The following is a 20,096-nucleotide window of genomic DNA, read 5'->3' on the forward strand; positions in this document are numbered from 1 at the left end:
AGAGGACAATGAAGTTCTTTAAAACCTTTTAATATATAATAAATTCTATATAATATTAAGTATAATTTTGCAAAACAAAAATAATTTCAAATACAAGTGCTAATTTTAAAGTTCATTTTATGAGAAAATAAGATTTAAATATTTTATCTATAAAAAACTTAAAATATATTTTTAATATCTATGAGTGAATTTTAATTTTTTTCATATAAAAAATACTTTATGTTTTATCTTTAAAGTAAATAAATAATATTTATTTTGTTAATCTAGAATTTTTTTTATAGATATCACGTGACATATACCACACACTTATATGAAGTTACAGCTAAAAGAACTATTTTATTGAAGGTACTAAATATTGTCATAAAATGCGAAAAATAATTACATCACATTAGAAATTTCTTTAACCTTTATTTTTATATATTTTTTATTATTTATTAGAAAATTTAAGCTCCTTCGTACTTTTAATAATTACAGATAAATAAAATATTAGAAAGTTACTTGTAATTATTCACATGATATTTTTTTTATATTTAAGAAATATAATGATCCACTAAAATGTGAAGATTAAAAGTGATTAAATATCTCCAATATTTCCTTTATGTATAGATACAGAAACTGAATAAAATACATATCTATATCCTAAAATAATATATTAAAGACTATCAGATCTACAATATGCTTAATTATCTACAATAAAATAAATATATGGGTCTATAATCAGTTTCTTACATAAAGAGCATCTTGCAACAATTGATTTATGATCACAAGCATGCTTGATTTAATTACTTATTTAATCTCTTAATTTAATTATTTATTCAATTCAGTCTTTCTATTATTAAATGTTCAATTTTTTTCATTTAATTTTTAAAATTGATACAATGTTATCATTTTCATCTAATTAAATTAATGTTGTTAGTTTTACAATTTGATTAATAGTTAATACATATTGGAACAGTTTAAAATCACCACTATTTTTTTTATATAAATTTTAAAATTATAAAAATTGTATTTAAAAAACTAGGTTTAAAAATATTTTTAGTCTCTATAAAATTTGCAAATTTTAATTTTTTGTCTTTGTAAAAAATTTTCTTAGTTTTTTATCCTTTAAAATTGAAACTATTATTTTTAATCTTTATTTTTTATGTGATAATTTTTAATTATTTTTTATTTATTAAAATGCTATGTAGTCATCTTAAATGTTATTTATAAGTTATAACTATACTATAATAATATAATGTAAATGTTTCAAACCTCTAATTTTGTTATAAATCCTTAAAGTAAATATTATTATTTTATCTTAAAATGGTCGACTCAAAATAATAAATTTTGATTTTAGAGAGATGAAAACTAAAGAAAAATATTTTATAAAAATTAAAATCAAAATTTACTAATTTCTCCAAAAACAATGTTTATAAAATTTAGATGGATGAAAACAAAAAACATTTTTTACAAGATCAAAATCAAAACTTATTTATTTTATAGTGACTAAAAATATTTAAGCAAAAAAATATAACTTACAAGTTAAAATATTTTTTAGTCCCTATAATTTCATTTACTTTAATTTTTAGTCTCTATGATTTAAAATAGACATTTTTAGGTTTTATACTTGTCTTTTTCAATCATTTTCAATCCTTATAATTTAAGGTAGATCATGTTACTCCTTATGCTTATAGATTTGTAATCTTATTATTCCTTATTGTTATTTTTTTTTTGGTAATATTGTGTCTTTTGTGTTGACATAATCGATATATTAGTTCAATTGCGTGTTTGATATTTCACTATATTGATTCAACTACGTGTTTGATATCAATTTTATTTTATTAGAATTAATCTAAATTATGTTTTTCGACACTCATCTTTTTTATAGTCTCATATAATATCCACTGTTGAGACACTTTTTTTTTTACTTTTCCAAAATTGAAAATCTACATCATCAACATAAAACAAGCATTACAAAAAAATAACAAACGAACTAAAAGAATTGAAAAATAAAAAATTAAGACAAAAAATTATTTTAAATTATAAAAGAAATGAAAAAATAAATATAAAATTTAAAAATGTCTATTTTAAACTATAAAGATTAAAAAATAAAATAAATAAAACTAAATAAATTAAAAAAGTATTTTAACTTAAAATAGCATAAGTTCCTTACTACTACTCTTCTCAATACACATGATACTTACATTAAATCTACACGGTTGTGGAGGCCTACCCATGTGGGCCACCACCAAAAAATCTCACAGAGAAAAAAACCTCACTTACAAAAAAGTTCATAGGACCAAAAAAACGCACAAAACCCTATAGGCTAGGACCAACCCATGGACATTTTCTTTTACTAAAATAATAAATTAAACTATTAAAAACTTATCATAATTTATTGTATAAACTAGATTATTCAAAGAACTAATTAGTCTATATCGAATAACTTCCCATTATTTATTTTTTTTTGAACAAATCTTTAAATTAAGACAATTTTTTTCAAAATAGAAATAATGTTTTTAAAAATTATTATTTGAACCAAAATTAAGATGATTTTATTTTTGTAAAATTAACCCTATATATTAAACATAAATGACTATCTTATATGAAAGAGATTATTCTTCAATAAAAACGATTTGAGAGATTTTTTTAACTTCCTATCTAATTTAACTTTTTTATTTATAAATTAAATTTTAATAATTTTAAAATAAATTATTAATAAATAATATATTTATTTACCTCAAATATAAGATATAATTTATATATTTAAAATATCTATTTATATTAATTTTAAGTATAATTTATATATTGAAATATTTTATTTATATATAATTTATTATTTTAATTATATATTGTAAATATTTAACTTATGAAATACGCGAGATAAAATACTAGTTAAGATAAAAAAATATAAACTAAAAAATAATAATTATTAATTAACAAACACTTAATCTTTTTCTAAACTTTAAGATAATCAAATGTCTTATTATATTTTATTACATATTCAAGCAATAAATATTTAGAATTTCATATGTAATCACGCCAAATCTTTAAAAAAATAACATTTTATTTTAATTATTAATTTTATAAAATTATGATATTATATTTATTTATTATAATTTTTTTATAACAATAATTAATATTATTTTATTAATATCAGATTAATAATGATTTACTTATAGTTGAATTATTTAACTCTGAATTAATATCTAGGCCAATTCAATAACTAGTTTGATTTTGAAAATATTACGAAAAAAGTGATATAAATTCACACTCAAAAAACTATATAACATCATATCAGTTTATAAATTTTTTTACAAAGTTAAATTATTATATAAAATAAATAAAATTATCAAGAATTTCTCTTGTTATTTATCATTAAAAAAATAAAAAGAAATATTTTTAACTTTTCAATGAGCATGTTTCATATTTTACATTGAACATGTAATTCTTTCAATTTATTTGGAGTTGTGTAGGTTGAAAGCTCAAAGTCCTTTCATTAAATAGAATTAAAATAAATGAGTCTTCTAAGGGAGAAAACATGGGTTAGTCCTAGAGTTGTGGACCAAATACACCTCTAATTTTTGTGAAAGGGTTTAATAGTGTCAGTGTGTATTAATCATGGTTATCAAAATTGGATTAAATTAATCGATTCAACTGAAAAATAATTCTTATATAATTTGATAGACCTGTATAATCGTCCTACAATAATAAGGTAAGAATGTCACCCTTTGTTCATTTTCTGACAAGTCAAAGGATGAACACAAACACATGCAAATGCAATGCAGCGTAACAAATGATGACGCCAACCAAAAGAGTATGATTCGATGAGAAGAGATCACAAAACGCTAACAAAACTCGTAGCAGATGGCTTCTACAAAGAAGCACTCTCCCTCTTCTCTTCTTCTTCTTCCCACACCCTTCACTCCTTCACATTCCCCACTCTCTTCAAAGCATGCACCAACCTCAATTCCCTCTCCCACACCCAAACCCTCCATGCCCATCTCCTCAAAACCGGTTTCCACTCCGACCCCTACGCTTCCTCCGCCCTCACCGCCGCCTATGCCGCCAATCCTCGCCGTCTCCTCGACGCGCTCAAGGTGTTCGACGAAATGCCCCAACCACACGTCGCTTCTCTCAACGCCGCGCTTTCCGGCTTCTCGCGAAACGGGCGTCCGGGAGAGGCTTTTAGGCTGTTTCGGCGAGTTGGGTTGGGCCCCTTGAGGCCCGACTCGGTCACGATCGCGTGCATGGTCAGTGTTCCTCACGTGGGTTTCGACCACGTTGCGCTGATGCATTGCTGCGGGGTGAAGTTAGGGGTTGGATTTGATGTCTATGTTGCCACCTCGCTTGTCACTGCGTATTCCAAGTGTGGAGAGTTAGTTTCCGCGACTAGGGTGTTTGAGGAGTTGTCTGTGAAGAGTGTGGTGAGTTACAACGCTTTCATTTCGGGTTTGTTGCAGAATGGGGTTCCTCGTTTGGCGTTGGATGTGTTTAAGGAGATGACGAGGGAGGAGTGTTTGGAGTGTAAAGTCACTTCAGTGACGTTGGTGTCTGTCCTTTCTGCGTGTGGTAGTGTACCAAGTGTTCGTTTTGGGAGGCAGGTCCATGGACTGCTTGTGAAACTTGAAGCGGGTGATGGGGTTATGGTGGTGACTGCACTCGTGGATATGTATTCAAAGTGTGGTTTTTGGAGTTCTGCTTTTGATGTTTTCATTGGTGTGGATGGGGATAAGAGGAACTTGATCACTTGGAACTCCATGATTGCGGGAATGATGTTGAACAAAGAGAGTGAGAGAGCTGTTGACATGTTTCGGAGGCTGGAATCTGAAGGGTTGAAGCCTGATTCCGCTACTTGGAATTCCATGATCAATGGGTTTGCACAACAAGGGGTGTGTGGGGAAGCTTTTAAGTACTTTAGGGAAATGCAGTCTTCTGGTGTGCCTCCTTGTTTGAAAATTATTACTAGCCTTTTGTCAGCGTGCGCGGATTCGTGTGTGTTGAGACATGGAAAAGAGATACATGGGTATGCTATAAGAACTTACATCAATAGGGATGACTTTTTGGCGACTGCTCTGGTTGACATGTACATGAAATGTGGGCATGCTTCTTGGGCGCGAGGAGTTTTTGACCAGTTTTATGCAAAACCTGATGATCCAGCATTTTGGAATGCAATGATAGGGGGGTATGGAAGAAACGGAGACAATGAGTCTGCCTTTAAAATCTTTGATGAAATGCTGGAAGAAATGGTTCGACCAAACAGTGCAACATTTGTTAGTGTTTTATCTGCTTGCAGCCACACGGGTCAGGTTGACAGAGGATTACATGTTTTCAGAATGATGAGAAGAGAGTATGGCTTGCAGCCAAAGCCTGAGCATTTTGGCTGCATGGTTGATCTTTTAGGTCGGTCTGGTCGGTTGGGTGAGGCCCAAGACCTGGTGCAGGAATTAGCAGAGCCTCCTCCTTCTGTTTTTTCTTCTTTACTTGGTGCATGTAGGTGTTACCTAGATTCCAATCTTGGGGAAGAAATGGCCATGAAGCTTCTAGATTTAGAACCAGAAAACCCAGCTCCTCTGGTGGTCTTGTCTAACATATATGCTGGGCTGGGAAGATGGAAGGAAGTAGAAAGGATAAGAGGGATAATCACAGATAAGGGATTGGACAAATTCTCTGGCTTTAGCATGATAGAAGTTGCATGAAAAATATTTGCATAGAATAACTTTAAATGAGAAGTGTTTTCTCAGATAACATAATAGTTTGTTACATTTGAGTGTTTCATCTATTCAAACTTCCATAAATTATCACTCATTCAATATTGTCTTCACTGCTAATCCGTAGTAATCGTCAAAATGGTAAGGAGGTTCGGTGACAAAACAAGAGATTACGTCTCTCAGTGTAATGACTCCAACTACTTCTTCCTGTCCATCTTCGACATAAATCCTGTGAATAGACTGAGAAGTTAGAGTATGGATCACGTCATGCAGTGTCGAGTCAGGCTTGCATGTGATGGGCTGGGTAACTTTTCCAGTTTCCCGGGACGCAGAGGCAATTTTGTTCATGAAATCCATCACAGTCAACTTCCTGAGAGTCAAAATAGAGGACAGAAAACACTTCAGTTAAGTAAGTAGTTCCCTTACAACTTTGAAGTCTGTGCAATGGCCAGAGGTGTACACCTTGTTTGTTTTCCTAAATTTACCAAATTAAAAATCACCTCATACACACTCACTCATGTATATTAAGTAGATAATCATGTGAACCCTGATTAATTCATATTGTTTTAAAATTTGTTCTCATTCTTTTGATTATCTTCAATTTTGTTTTTCCTGAAAATGCTAGTATTTTGTGTAAATCTTTTGAGTTTCTCCGTCACCATTTTAGATGCTTCTCCCAAAGTGAGTTTTATTGTTGAAACTGTAAAAAACCATTTTCATCTGATTTTGGAGTTGTTTAGTGGCATATATGTCTCCCTAATTCCTGTCAAAAATGCATACCATGCAGGTTCAAGGTTTTTTTACTTCGTCTTACCTAAAATTGGTGAAAAGCTCAGGCCTTAGCAGCAAGTATCTGACGTCTCGAATGCTCAAGTTTCCAACAATTTTCTTCTTTTGCCCCTCTACTACAGGAAGACCACCTATTTGATTATCCCTCATCTGCTTGAAAGCTTCAAGAATCAATTCACTGCTCTGGATGCTAATAACCTGGACAGGAAGCAAAATGAAGTTTTTAAACCTTCAAGCCAACGTAAGATGAAAATTTAAAACACCAATCCTTGCCTCATCAGTAGACATAAATGGAAGTCCCAGATCAGAAATACGCCTTTCTGTAATGCTGTCAAACCAATCTCTTCCTTTGCATCCCTCGAGACCTTGGACAACTGCAGACTGAGTAATGAAGTTTACAATATCAGGTTTACCTGGTTCTATCACAGGTACATTCCTCAGCCTATACTTTGAGAGAAGCAGCATGACAGTCAACATAGCACTTTTTCTAGCAACTGGAACAAAAGGTGCCCATCGATATGATTTAAGTATTGATCGTACCTGAAACCAAAAATCGACATTAATGTATTTTCTTTTTAATGTGGAGTTAAGGAAAGAATTCAGCTGACCTATAATTGGATTATTTTCTTTTATGTAAAAAAAATCCCAAATGGATTATGCAGGAATACAGTCATGGTTTTTCTGTGAGATGGATTTGAATCAGGCTACAAGCACTACAAAAGCCAAATAAATAAATAAATAGCTAACCAGCCTAGCTTTGTTGGCACTGGCCTCCTTATTAGTGAGATATCCTAAATTAAAAAGATTTCTTCCCAACCAAGGAAGAAAAATGCTCATACCAAGACACAAGGCTAGCATCAGTTTAAAAGCCAAGAACATGCACAGCTAACTCCAGAACCTCTGGCATTGTCATGCTTACCGTTGTGGACTTGAAGGGTTCTTCTTCCAGTATTACTTTGTAAAAGTCCTTTCCCAGGTTATCAGCAACTTGAGGTGCATCTTGGGCCATCATTTTATCTGCAGCAAGGCCACCTACCACTGCAGCACCTGCTGCAGCAGCTGTTAGCCCAGCAATTGCAGCAGGCCCTGTCGCTCCCAATGCTACTGCTCCCAAAGCGCCAACTGTTCCTGCCCCAACTCCGGCAGCTGTTGCTGTACCTGCTGATAGGGCAGCTGCTGCAAGTTCTGCACTCTCCAGCACCCAGAGAATGATTGCTGAATAATCTATGATACCAAGGTACCTGCTTCTCCAATCTGAACTAGTAGCTGCATCTGGGTCCTTAACTGGAGCTGCTAAAATGTTGCTTTCAGATAGAATCTTCACTGCTTCACCAACGGGCGTGTCTGCTAGAATTTCAATCACTACCAAAGAATTTTACACGTTAGTGCTTTTGACCATGGAAATCCTTGACTCACATCAAATGCATAAGGTGATAGTGATGGAATGATTACTTTTAATCCCTTACCTTTTCCGCTAGGAACTGCTGGAAAAGAAGAAACGGGAATCTTTGCAAATGCATCTGTCAACGTCTCCTGCAATGACAGTGGTAGCTTCTTTCTGGATTGTATGGTATCGAAATAGGAATCGCACTTTGAAAGCGTAGTGCTTGTTTTTAACTCCTGTGCTTGCGCCATATTGGAACTAAAAGGCATGAACTAATTGGTATTAATTGATGTTTCAATAATTTTCATGAAATTACATAATTATAGCCGTGTAATATTAGACCTTGTCTACTTCTTGGTTTCCATTGAAATAAGGCTATCCTTTTTTGTTGTCAAAAGTTAGATAGAGCCATGGGATTTTGTTACATTTTTCAACAGCATCTTTGGGACCGCACCCAACAAAACTCTTGTTTTGAACTGTGAAGATTTAACAAATTGTATTGTCATTTTGGTTAATTCATCTCTCAGATCTTAATCACCCCCTGGATTTTGTTTCTTTCGAGTATGAAAATGAAATGACAAGTGACTGAAATCTTAGATAGTTTGATAGCATGGTTTCATGTGGCAATTCTATGCATTATTACATTCTCTTTGGTCCGAAGATATACTCTATATTCATATGGGAAAGTGACTTGGGTATGATACCCCCCGCAAGATTCCCATCCGCAACTCTTCGATCTATCCATCCTCTAGATGAACTAGTAATCATAATGACTCATATATCGTGTATCATATATAACGATAGGCCATATTTTCACCTAATCTGATGTTTGAATAACATGGCTAAATCAAAATAATTGTGTATCATAACGGGTGATTTAAATTGCAATATTTGGTGAAGAATTTGTTTATCCTAGGATACATAAAATGAAACTGATCATGTCAACCGAAAAAATCAATAAACAATCATCATACAGTTTTAAACTGTTTCATTCTAAATTGTAATGCATGAAAAATAGATTTTGATTTGAAAGCATGAAAAGAAAAATACATGGAGAAAGATTGAACTTGACGTACCCGTTAGTATGAGAATGGCAATGGATTCAGAGGCTGGGAGTTTTATTTGTGGTCTATTGAAAAGCGGTTAAATCTGGTTTTTTTTGAATGATTGCTGGGGGTTGCTAGCAATGCCAAGTGTTGTACACGTGTCAAAAGCTGGTTAAACCATTTGTTAACTGCTAATTGCTTTTCATCCCTTGAAGCACCAAGTGTTTGATCGCGTCTTGCCTCTGATCTTCACACCAACAAACTCCTCTAGCTAATTGAGGAGGCCCAAATTTCAACCGTAAGCCCAACGGCCCATTATCTTATGCTGTAAAATGCAACTGTAAATGTTTTTCTTATTTATTATGGTACAAATTTTTTGGAGGAAGTCATTAGAAAACATTAATTACATTCTAACTTTTAATTAAATTAATTTATATATTGATAACTTATATGTATTTATTACAGAAAAATAAAAATATATGATAAGAAACATGAAAATTATTTATGAAAAATTAGAAATTTATTACATTTCTTAGTTTGTACATGTATAAAAACCTTGAATGAACATTAACAAAGAAAGGTAGTAAAAAATTAATATCACTCTCTAAATTAACTAAATTCTTTAATTCTACGCAATAGTTAAAATGACCTTATACATAGAATTAGAGGCAGTGATATGGAAAGTTTGATCTTATTTCATTATATAAGCTGCTAATTGTCATCTCCTCATAATTCCCAAAGGCTTACATGTTTGTTTTTCTTTCACATTTTGTTCACTTGTTACCGTAATTAACGTCGAGTCTGGCTAGTACCTCATGCTAGAAACTCCCCCCTCAAATCTGAAGGGGGATTTAATCAAACCAAATTGCATGGGAAGACCTTCATATATACTATCAAATTCTATCCATACATAAACAACAATAATAATAAATAATAAATATAAAAATAAGTAAATAAATATTGACAAAAGCAACAACTTCATTATTCAAAGGGAAATAGTATTGCACCGTCATATGATCTCAATGGAAATTTGGGAATCAAAGCCTTGAAAATGTTCACTCAAATCAACACCCTTCTTTCCTATTTGCCAAAGCAAAACCTGAAAAACCGTAGATTAACGTTCATGCATGTCCCTTGTGTAGGTTATGCCAAGCTCCCAATAAATTTCGGGTCTCCTTCGGCTTATTACCAATATCAATTTCACAAATTGAGATACGCATATATTTTAGAATAAAATTTGTAACTAAAAATTAATTTGAGTATACATCTTTAATTAATCGTGTTCAACGACGTACGATCCAAAAATATAATAAATTAATTCTACAAACATCTAATACAAACAGACACAGTGAGGCTTGATTAATTGTTTCACTTCCATTGCTCCAAGAGCTGGTTACTTCTATTAGAACACGAACCAGAGGCACTTTTAGACACCTGAAGTGGTAATGGAAACATATTCGAGTTTCTTGATGATGCACATGCTATGGTATTTTCACTACATAGCTTTGAGTTCAATTCTGCACTTTCAGTGACATGATTTTCTCTTAACCTACCACCACCACCACCTTCATTGCCAACATATGTTGTGAGAGCAGTTGCCAAAGCTGATTGAAATTTTGGGTTGCTTGTGATTGCCTTGGTTGCAGCAACAATTGGATCAGGAAAAGATTGCTGAGAAATGGTGTTGTTGTTGCTCATGTAAATAGGTTGATGGAGATGCCCTAGAGATGGTTGAATATTTCCGGTGTTTAACATGTAATTACCACCATGGTTTGTGTTTTGAGTTACTGTTCCAGTGTTGAAGTAAGCACTAAAACTGTTGATCCAAGGTGATTGAGAAATGCTAGATTGTAGAGGAGAGAACCCTGAAGAATTAAAATTAAGGCTTGTTGGTGAGTATTTTGGCACGTGAGTGAAGGTTGAATTTGAGGAAGATGGAGGTGTTGTAAGGTCAAGAGTGATTGTGGGGTGAGAATTGAAGGTTGAAATGGATGGGTTGGGGATGTAGAATTGAGGTGGTCTTGGAACTTGGTATGTAGAGAAGTTTAGAGCATTATTAGGGTTGTAATTATTAGGAGCAAAAGAGTTGATGATGGAGGATATAGCTGAATTGACTAGTCCATGTTGTGAAGTCAATGAGGGAGATTGAAGCATGGAGGCTGCAGCAGAAGTTGTGCAAGCCATTGCAGTGGCTGACATAGGAAGTGGATGATTGTGGATTCCTTCATAGGTGGTAATCAATATGGACATGTCTTCGGCACATCTTTGCACCTGAAATTAATTAGAATAAACTAAGGTCGATTATTACTGTTCATTAAAATGCTTTGGCTTTTGAGATTTTAATATGAGCTTATAATATGTTTGGATAATTTTTTTTTTTCAGAAACACATGTTTTTTATATGTTAAAATTAGCTTAAACTAAATCAAAAAGTTAATTATGATTAACTAAATATATGAGAGAATTTTTATAAATTAATTTATGTATAAATTTATCTTAGCACTATAACAAAATTGTCATATAGTAACACACACCCTATAATGATACTATACATGTTACTAAAAATTACTTTTACTTATACAATAACTACAATATATGTTGGTATATTATTAAAAAGTGTTAGTATAGACTATAATGACACAAAATATGTTATTAAATTTCATTCAAAATCAACGCTAAAATTGTGTGTAACTATATGTCAAATAGACATATACCTACGTATATTATACCTATAGTGATACTTTTTGTATGTTACTATATGTAACATTTCTTGTAGTGTAGTCTTATTAGACAGATTTATTTCATTTATTTCTTTTTTTTTTCTCATTAAAAATGCCCTTTAATTAACTTGAAGTCATGAAAACAATCTGATTAGCCACTTGGAGTTAAGCCCAATTCAATTACGAAGTGCTAAAAATTAAAGATTTGAAGCGTGCATAATGTAAAACAAACAACAAAAACAAGTTACAGTGAAGTTTAGTGGAAATAGAGTACATTTTCTTTCCATCCCATGGCACAATTTAGAAACTCAATTTATACCAATTTATCTAATAATCCAGTTAAAATAGCGAAAACTAAGATGCAAACAAAATGAAAGAAGTCAAATTGGTTAGTAATATATGACTACATGCATCATATGTTTGTAGATTTTCAGCTCTGCTTGTTAATTATTCAATACAAATCATACCTGTTTTCTTACAGGACAAGATGGAGAAACAGTGCATCTATAGTACGCTCGGGGACATGGATTTCCTTTTGCCATTTTCTGTCCATATTTTCTCCATTGGCACCCATCATTCATCTGTGTAAAAATTCAAGAAAGTTCTAATTTAAGTTTTGATATTTAGAAATTAAGAAAACATATTGCAACATAAAGATGATTATAATCAATATATTTGTTTTCATTAGGTCTTGATTTCTTTTAATTTAAGATTATATATAAAGTATTATCACAATAAAATCAATTTTATTATGAGTCTGCTTGGATTATAAAAAAAATTAAAATAAATTTTACTTAAAAAATAAAATTAATTTTTAAAAATATCTCTCATTAATTTCTCTATCTATATTTTTTTAATCTATGAAAGTTAATTAAACTTAATTATTTCACTTTTCACATTCTTATTTTTTTATAGGTATGTAAAAATAAATTTATACAAACACACATGTGCAGTAAAGAACAAGCTATATAAACTTCTTAATATAAAATGTTACTAACCGTTTGTGCATCACATCTGGCTCTAATAGAAACCCTAGCCTTCTTCTGATCATGTTTTTGAGAAGCTTCACTTTTATCCCCACTTTTCATTGTCTTCAAAACTTTACTGGGTGGCCACATCTCAGTTGGTTCCTCTTCCTTCCCTCCCTCACCAAAGCTACTTTCAGTGCTGAGATTATTTGCATCTTCAGCTTCATCCAAAGGATCCAAATTGATATCTAACCCAAGTTCAAGTCGTTTATCCACAATACCCTCACCAATATTGGATGATATCCCAAGAGAAAGAGACACTAGTTCACTTTCTTCACTTTCCTCATAGCTAATTGTACCTTTAGCATTTGTAGCATCTTCAGCTTTATCTTGTTGAAGGATGTCAAAGAACTCCAACATCTTGTTCTCTTCTCTAGGCTCACCCTTAGCTGATTCCAGCTTTTGATCCTGCATGTGATAATGTTGATGACACATGCATATATAAATTAATGACTACAAGTTTTGTATGTGATCAGGGAGAGGAAAAGAGATGAAGGAAAATGAAAGGTATATAACTCAAGTATATATTCCTCATTGATGAGTACTGCAAGGAGAATGAGATAATTTTAACACGTATGGTCAAAATGCAATTGATTACTTTATACTTTGTGCATTGAAAAAAAGGGTTACACCATGTTGGTGCAAACGTGTGTATACTTCTTTTTACACTTTTAGGTTTGGGTCGACTCGACTTACACGATGCGTTGAAGGAGTTTATATTGATTAAGGAACATTGCTAAGTTAATCTTTTAATTATTTAATATTTATAGGAATTTAAATTTGACTATTACTTAAACTAAAACAATCAAATTACCAAAACAAAAACAATTATCCCTGCTTTTTTTTTAATATATTTTTTTTTCAATACAATCCCTGCTAGCTGATTACACATTTAGTAGTGTTTTGAAAGAGTTTATAAGGTATATATGATTATTTTTAGGAATCACTTATTTAAAAGTATTACGGAATAATATATTTTAGAGAAAATTTATAAATGTACATTTTTTAGTTATTCTTAAGAGAATGATAAAAGAAATAAATGAGAATATAAATAGTAGAAATTAATAATTGGATTATAAGATAACTTTTATTTTCATGTTGCGGAAAAAAAAAATTCATCATAAAATAAAAAAATAGTAAACCATAAAAATGTTGTTTCTTTAGGAAAGTATAATACTTGAGAATAACTATATTTTCAAAGCTTTGAAATAAATGAAATGCTATATTCACATATTTACAATTCTTAAAAATAATTTGACAACCAATAAAACAAATGCATGACACATAAAACTTGCGCATTTTCTTATATTTATTTTCTAAAACAGAATATATTTTAAAAACAACTTTTCTATTTCGTTATTATATTCTGAAAATTAGTACTGAAAATAAAAGTAAGCCTTCGCTTATTAGCCATATAAAATTATATGTCATGACATTAACTTTTTAATTTTTTAAAATCAGTCCTTTAAAACTATATAATAATTATCAAATTCATATTTTTAACATAACTTCAATTCTTTTACAAATAAATCCAATAATATTAAATTTAAATGATTAATTTAAAATAAAAATATTGAAAGTAATTTGTAAATAATCTTGATTATTTGGTATTTTTAACCCTTACTAAAAAACCAACTTATATGTGAATTAATACTCTTCTTCCAATATACAGTAATGTGAAACAAACATTATACTGTACAAATATCATGCCTCATGAACTCCAGTGGCGATGTTACCGCCCCACCTATTATATATAATATCACAAATTATTCGACTTTGACCTACTTGTTCCTGTATGCTGCTTTTTCAACATTTCTCCACAAAAAAAGGAGGAGGGGTAGAAAAATGTTCTTACATATATAATTTCAACTTCAAGTGTCTACAATTAATATACTAGTTTTTTTTATATAAAAAAAAATTTAATATTGTTTCTGCTTACCTTTTGGTAGAAAATAGGTTCCTTGGTGGATTCTTAAACCAGCTATATTCTAATAGGAGAAAAGTTAAGGATATATAAAATTACTATTGAATTGTAATTAGCAAAACATTATAAAATCGGAACCATGTTCTATTCTTTTATTAATAATTTTAATATTTTATGATTGAAATAAAAGACATTCAGTGTTTTATATTTAATATATAACTAGAGATTAAGATATGTAAGAAGATAATATTATCATTAAGAGAATTTTAAATTAATTATTCTTGAAATTAAGAAGGGTAAGAATGTTTTCTGTGAGGATAAATTAATAAGTGTTTCATAAACTTAAAATATAAAAGAAAATTAACGATTAATATATTTTAATATATATATATATATATATATATATATATATATATATATATATATATTATAATAATAATAATATGAAGAAAAAATGCACCAATTTATATATTAAAACAAACGGTAATACTAAAGAGAATATTTTTTTATAATACGGACCAAAAATGCATCAATTTATATATTAGGAGCAAAGGTAATAATAAAGAATTATTCACTGCATTGTTTTTTAGAAATTGTAAAATCATGAGTCAGATTATTATATATATAAATAAAGTATTTTTAAGAAACAGAGTATAAAGGGGTATTCTAACCCACGTATAAGAGTCTCACATGGCTATTTAAAGTAAACAAACTGCGATAAATTTAAAGGATTATGAGCAATGCTTATTGAATTAAAAGTGAGATTGACATAATTTTTGTAGTTTTTTAAAAAAATTAATCAACAATAAATAATGATATTTTCTTATATAAAAAATTATATAATTTCTTCTCAACTCTTATAAAAGCAAAATGAATACATTTAATCACGATTTTATGTTAAAGTAAAAAATAAATAAACCGTGATTCTTATGTACAAGTGTCGCACCACATTACCACTTTTGATAATAGTAATGATGATTAAAAAGCATGTTATTAATATTTCTTAATTATAAATATTTAGTGAGTCAGCTACAGGCACAGCACATGACTTTGAGCTAAAACATGATTTTTGTTATTTGCATATAACATATTGTCGACAACATGCATGCATGTATACAACCATTATTGTTTGTCTAGTACATTTTTTCTAACAACCATATGCCTGCATGAATATGCCATTTCAATTGACTTTCATTACAATGAGGTTGAGCACGGCCATAAAAAAGAGAGACACTTGGTGCTTTGTGTGGGGTTCTCCATTAGACGATCCAAAAAGTGAGAAATTTTAACTATATATAAATTAAAATTTTAACCATTAATATAATGTATCTAATGCTTATACATGGACTTTGCCTCTCTCGTGCTAATGTTCAATTTACTTGCAATGAAATCTCATTTTTCTTTTGGGGTTACACATATAAGTTTTTTATTACAGCTATGAAATCTCATTATTGCTTGTTATAAAAAAAAAAAAATACAGAAACAATTAAACATGCATAAAAAATATACATAATTTTGTTAGTAGAATTTATTATTTAAAGTTATATTTTAACTTAAATATGTTATATTTTTATAAAATGAATAAATTGAGATTTCGATATTTATAATTTTATTTTTATTTTTCATCCTTATAAAATTTAGAATCATTGTTTACATCCTTAATTATTATAAAGTTATTATATTTACATGAACGGGAGAAAAAAAAACCCAAAAAAATCTTGCGTTAATCAAATTATTTAGACTCTGTTTAATAGTTAAGGAGACTCTAAAATGTTTAAGGTGTCTCAATGCCTCATCTATTTCTTCACTCAAATTAGAATTCAATCAAACTCACTTGGTTACCTTATAATTCCGGTTGCAATTACAATCTATTTTCAATCTTCTAGAAAACCCATTACCCATTATTGGATCTCACAAACGTTAACCCATCGTTAACACTCAGAAGTATGAGATATTTGACTAATCATGGTGAAAATGACTAATTCTCATCATCATTTGCACGAAAAGGCATAATCCTAAAAACATGAATATATACATTGAATTTTGAGGTGAATTAATTACAGGTCCAATTTAATGGTTATGAATGAAATTAAACTGAAATCGACATGCACGTGTGAATGTGTTAAAAGTAAACCATATCATACTTTGGCAAAGATTGAATGAAGCTGTTAATTACATAATACAGATATACCAATACCAAGAATATGCATGAAATAGATCGATCATATATATAATTTAAAAAAAAAAAAAAAAAAAGCTTAAAAAGACTCTTTGGAAAAGAAAGGCATTCAATAAAAAGTTATAGAGAAAAGAAAATCACACCTTCTCGCTACCAATCTCTTCATCATCGTTAGAATCCAAGAAGTTATTGTCTTCCATTACTAGCTAGCACAGATATGATCTTTCGAGAAGAGCAAATTAAGTTTATAATATATTTATATAGCTAGCTTTCCATGGAGACAAATTTTCTCTATTCAAGCATGGCTTTTTAAAGCCTTCTTATGTTGACTTCAATTGCATAAGTTGAAATTCAAAGAGATTTCCTTGTCAATAGCTCCATATAAACTTCAAGAACAAGAATTCTATATATTTTGTCATATATGTTATATATATATTAGTTGGCTTATTATATTAAGATATAAAATAACATATTTTAATTCTGGATTCAACCTTTATGAGAGAGATTGGAGAAATATTGTATTATATATAGAGCTCATCATGTCAGTCGTGGTAGGATTGAAGATTCATCTGTGAAAAATGTCATAAATGCCAGTCAAAGTTCACCACATGCATTCATCAGCCTTGACAATGATCATTATGCGTGGGTCCTCAAATTCACTTTTTGTATCATTTCTTTTTTAATTTTTTATATTTAGATCGTCATTTTTTCCTTTTACCACTGTAAGGTAACACAAGATTCATGGTCATATATTTCTAAGACTATTCCAATGTGTTTGGTGAAAAAATTGTTTATAAGTTGCTGTAGCTCAGTTGTTGGTATTTGGGTCATGGATCTCTAAAGTCTGTGCAAGCTGGAGGAGAAAAGTGAATATTAAATATTAATTAAATTTGATTTCAAGTTAACCAATCCTTCAAGGTTCTTAAGAAGACGGTGGTGATAAGTCTTTAATCATTAATTTAATAAATAAAATAGTAAGAACTTCCTAAATTTAAAAGAAGTTGTCATTAGTGTACCAATTCTTTTGGCGTAATTCCTGTTTTCACTTGTAAATGTCAAATGATTTCTTAAACCTTTGGTTGGATGAAAAGGATGTAAAATAAGGGGAAGATTATTTTATTTTATTTTTTGAAATACAAGGGAAGAAAAAATTAAACAGATAATTTTGTTTTTAATTTTTCATTTGTCCTTACATTGTTTTTCTTATACAAAGAAATAAATGTTCTAATTTGGAAATTCAAAAAAATCCTCCTTATTTTCATTATTTGGATGGGTAAATTAACACGGGCTGTAAAATAGGTTAGGGTTTAGGCACGCAGCACGCTTGAAGATTCCATTCTCATTGTTCTTTGAAAGTAAAAATATTCTCTCTCATTATTTAAGAAGGAATCAAACTTATATATATGAAAGCAAAGAGAGTTGAATTGTTGGGAGAAATGCCTCAAAAGCATATGTATTTTATATAAATTAATGAAAGGGTGGTAGGAGTACTATATTGACTCCTGATGTGTGTGAAAAACAAAATTGGTGCACTATTCCAACTAATGAAAGTTGATAATAAGAATGTATGTCCCTAATTTCAAAGCCATTCCAAACATTTGAAGAGCCATATTCCTGCAGCAGGCTGCACCTGCATCAAAGAAAACTACATTCCACCATTGCACTACCTTAAATCTGTGGGGGAACTTCAAGGGCCGGCAATGTGTGGATTATTCACGGTATACTATAGATGTTTAAGAAGTTGTGGGTCCATGTGAATACTTAATTTTAGGTACTTCAACATATGAAGTAGCCATGTAACTCAATTGTAGCTAGTATAGGGATGACAAAACGAGTTAGCCCGACCCGTTTTGACCCGGGCCGGCCCATGTAAAACAGGCTAGGAATGCTAGCTTGTCCCGCTTAAGGACAGGTTGGCGGGTTGGCGGGTCAGTCCGCATACAAAAAAAAATATTTTATGTTCAAATAATTTTTTTTTGCTACAAATAAATAAATATAACCATATGAAATTAAAAATGCATACATATTGTACATAATATATGTTCAACAAAATCAAATAGAAATTAGTCTACTTACACCAAAATCAAAACCAAATTATAAACTTATAAATTACTTATAAACTAAATTTTTTGATAGTCCACAAAACAAGTTCAAATATAATTAATTAACTTTGAATTTTTATTTTAAGAATATTAGAAGCTCTCTTGGAAGAAGTTGTCTCTACTTTTTTTCTTAATCATCTTCATCATCATCTTTTACATCAAAATAAAATAAACATAAAAATAATTAAATAAAAAAATATGCACGCCGGCGGGTTGTGGCAGGCCGACTCGCTATTTGGCCCAGCGGGTTGACGGGCTTGGCAGGACAGGCTTGGCGGGTTGGCGAGTTGAAATGATAGGCCCGACCCGCCAATTTTTGGTGGGCCAACGGGCCAGCCCGCGGGCCACGACCCACTTTGCCATCCCTAAGCTGGTATAAGCATTGTCAATAGGAGGAAAAAATGGTTTTGGTTTGCAAGTCCCGCAATAAAAATAAAATGGAGTATTAAATAAATTTTAAAATTTTTAATTTTATAAATTTGATCTATCTATTAAATTTTTTTAATTCAATAATTATATATAGAAAGATCTATTTATTCTAATTTATTTAAGTTTACTTTATTTAATAATTCATGTCCTGCATCAAATCTTAACAATTCAATCGTTAAATTAAAAGTTTTTAATATATATATTAAATTTACAAATTTTTTAAAAATTAAAATCATATGATACTTTGTTTATTAATTTAAAGTGATAGATAATAGTAAAAATGGTTTATAAATTGATCTAAACATATATAATAAAGTATTATATAATTTTCAATTTTTTTAAAATTATAAATTTAATTTAAATATTAAGAACTTTTAATTTAATGATTAAATTATTAAAATTTAATATAAAATATAAATTATTGAATAAAATAAATTTAAATAAACTTATTTATAATAATATATATATATATATATATATTAATTAATTAATTAATCCTTTTGACATTATAATCAACTTCGTTTGTAAGGTTGCCATTTGTTACCATAGAAATAATGGCAAAGCAAATACAGTGGTGGGTCCAACTCCTCAATCACTACACCAAAATTAGTTTTTTGTGGCAATTAATTTATTCTTTAACAGTCATATAAATAATCATTATTTTTTTTACCAACATTTAAATAATAGTTGGTGTATCTAGGATCGTTAATATATATTATTACCGGCATTTATATAAAATGCTGGTAAAAGCCTACTAAATTGTCGGGAAAACTTATTTTTTATAGTGACAATTATAGCCATTTTAA

At 30.0% G+C, this 20,096-nt stretch overlaps 3 protein-coding genes across 4 annotated transcripts; 1 reads left to right on the plus strand and 2 right to left on the minus strand.

Moving 5' to 3' along the window:
• Nucleotides 1-3,523: 3,523 nt before the first annotated feature.
• On the plus strand, nt 3,524-8,922 carry LOC109801048 (Pentatricopeptide repeat (PPR) superfamily protein). Of its 2 annotated transcripts, none has more exons than XM_020362017.3 (2): nt 3,524-6,099; nt 6,478-8,922. In XM_020362017.3, the coding sequence occupies exon 1, from the start codon at nt 3,807-3,809 to the stop codon at nt 5,676-5,678; it is 1,872 nt and encodes a 623-aa protein (XP_020217606.1). In that variant the 5' UTR covers nt 3,524-3,806; the 3' UTR covers nt 5,679-6,099; nt 6,478-8,922. The 2 variants fall into 2 exon arrangements, with proteins under 2 accessions (XP_020217606.1, XP_082922410.1); XM_083066284.1 differs by having other exon boundaries at nt 3,524-6,094.
• LOC109801049 (Cystathionine beta-synthase (CBS) protein) lies at nt 5,662-8,114 on the minus strand. The gene is made up of 5 exons (XM_020362018.3): nt 7,946-8,114; nt 7,399-7,841; nt 6,753-7,019; nt 6,505-6,677; nt 5,662-6,060 (listed from the first exon to the last, which is right to left on the minus strand). Exons 1-5 carry the CDS (start codon nt 8,112-8,114, stop codon nt 5,781-5,783), a joined length of 1,332 nt encoding a protein of 443 aa, XP_020217607.1. The 3' UTR covers nt 5,662-5,780.
• A 1,210-nt stretch (nt 8,923-10,132) lies between the features above and the next one.
• Nucleotides 10,133-17,070, minus strand: LOC109801566 (WRKY transcription factor 72A). The gene is made up of 4 exons (XM_083066285.1): nt 16,903-17,070; nt 12,627-13,064; nt 12,096-12,209; nt 10,133-11,180 (listed from the first exon to the last, which is right to left on the minus strand). Exons 1-4 carry the CDS (start codon nt 16,957-16,959, stop codon nt 10,278-10,280), a joined length of 1,512 nt encoding a protein of 503 aa, XP_082922411.1. The 5' UTR covers nt 16,960-17,070; the 3' UTR covers nt 10,133-10,277.
• Nucleotides 17,071-20,096: the final 3,026 nt, after the last annotated feature.

This window comes from Cajanus cajan, chromosome 11, assembly GCF_000230855.2.
Source record: "Cajanus cajan strain Asha chromosome 11, NIPB_CcT2T_4, whole genome shotgun sequence".
In the NCBI taxonomy this organism is placed as follows: domain Eukaryota; kingdom Viridiplantae; phylum Streptophyta; class Magnoliopsida; order Fabales; family Fabaceae; genus Cajanus; species Cajanus cajan.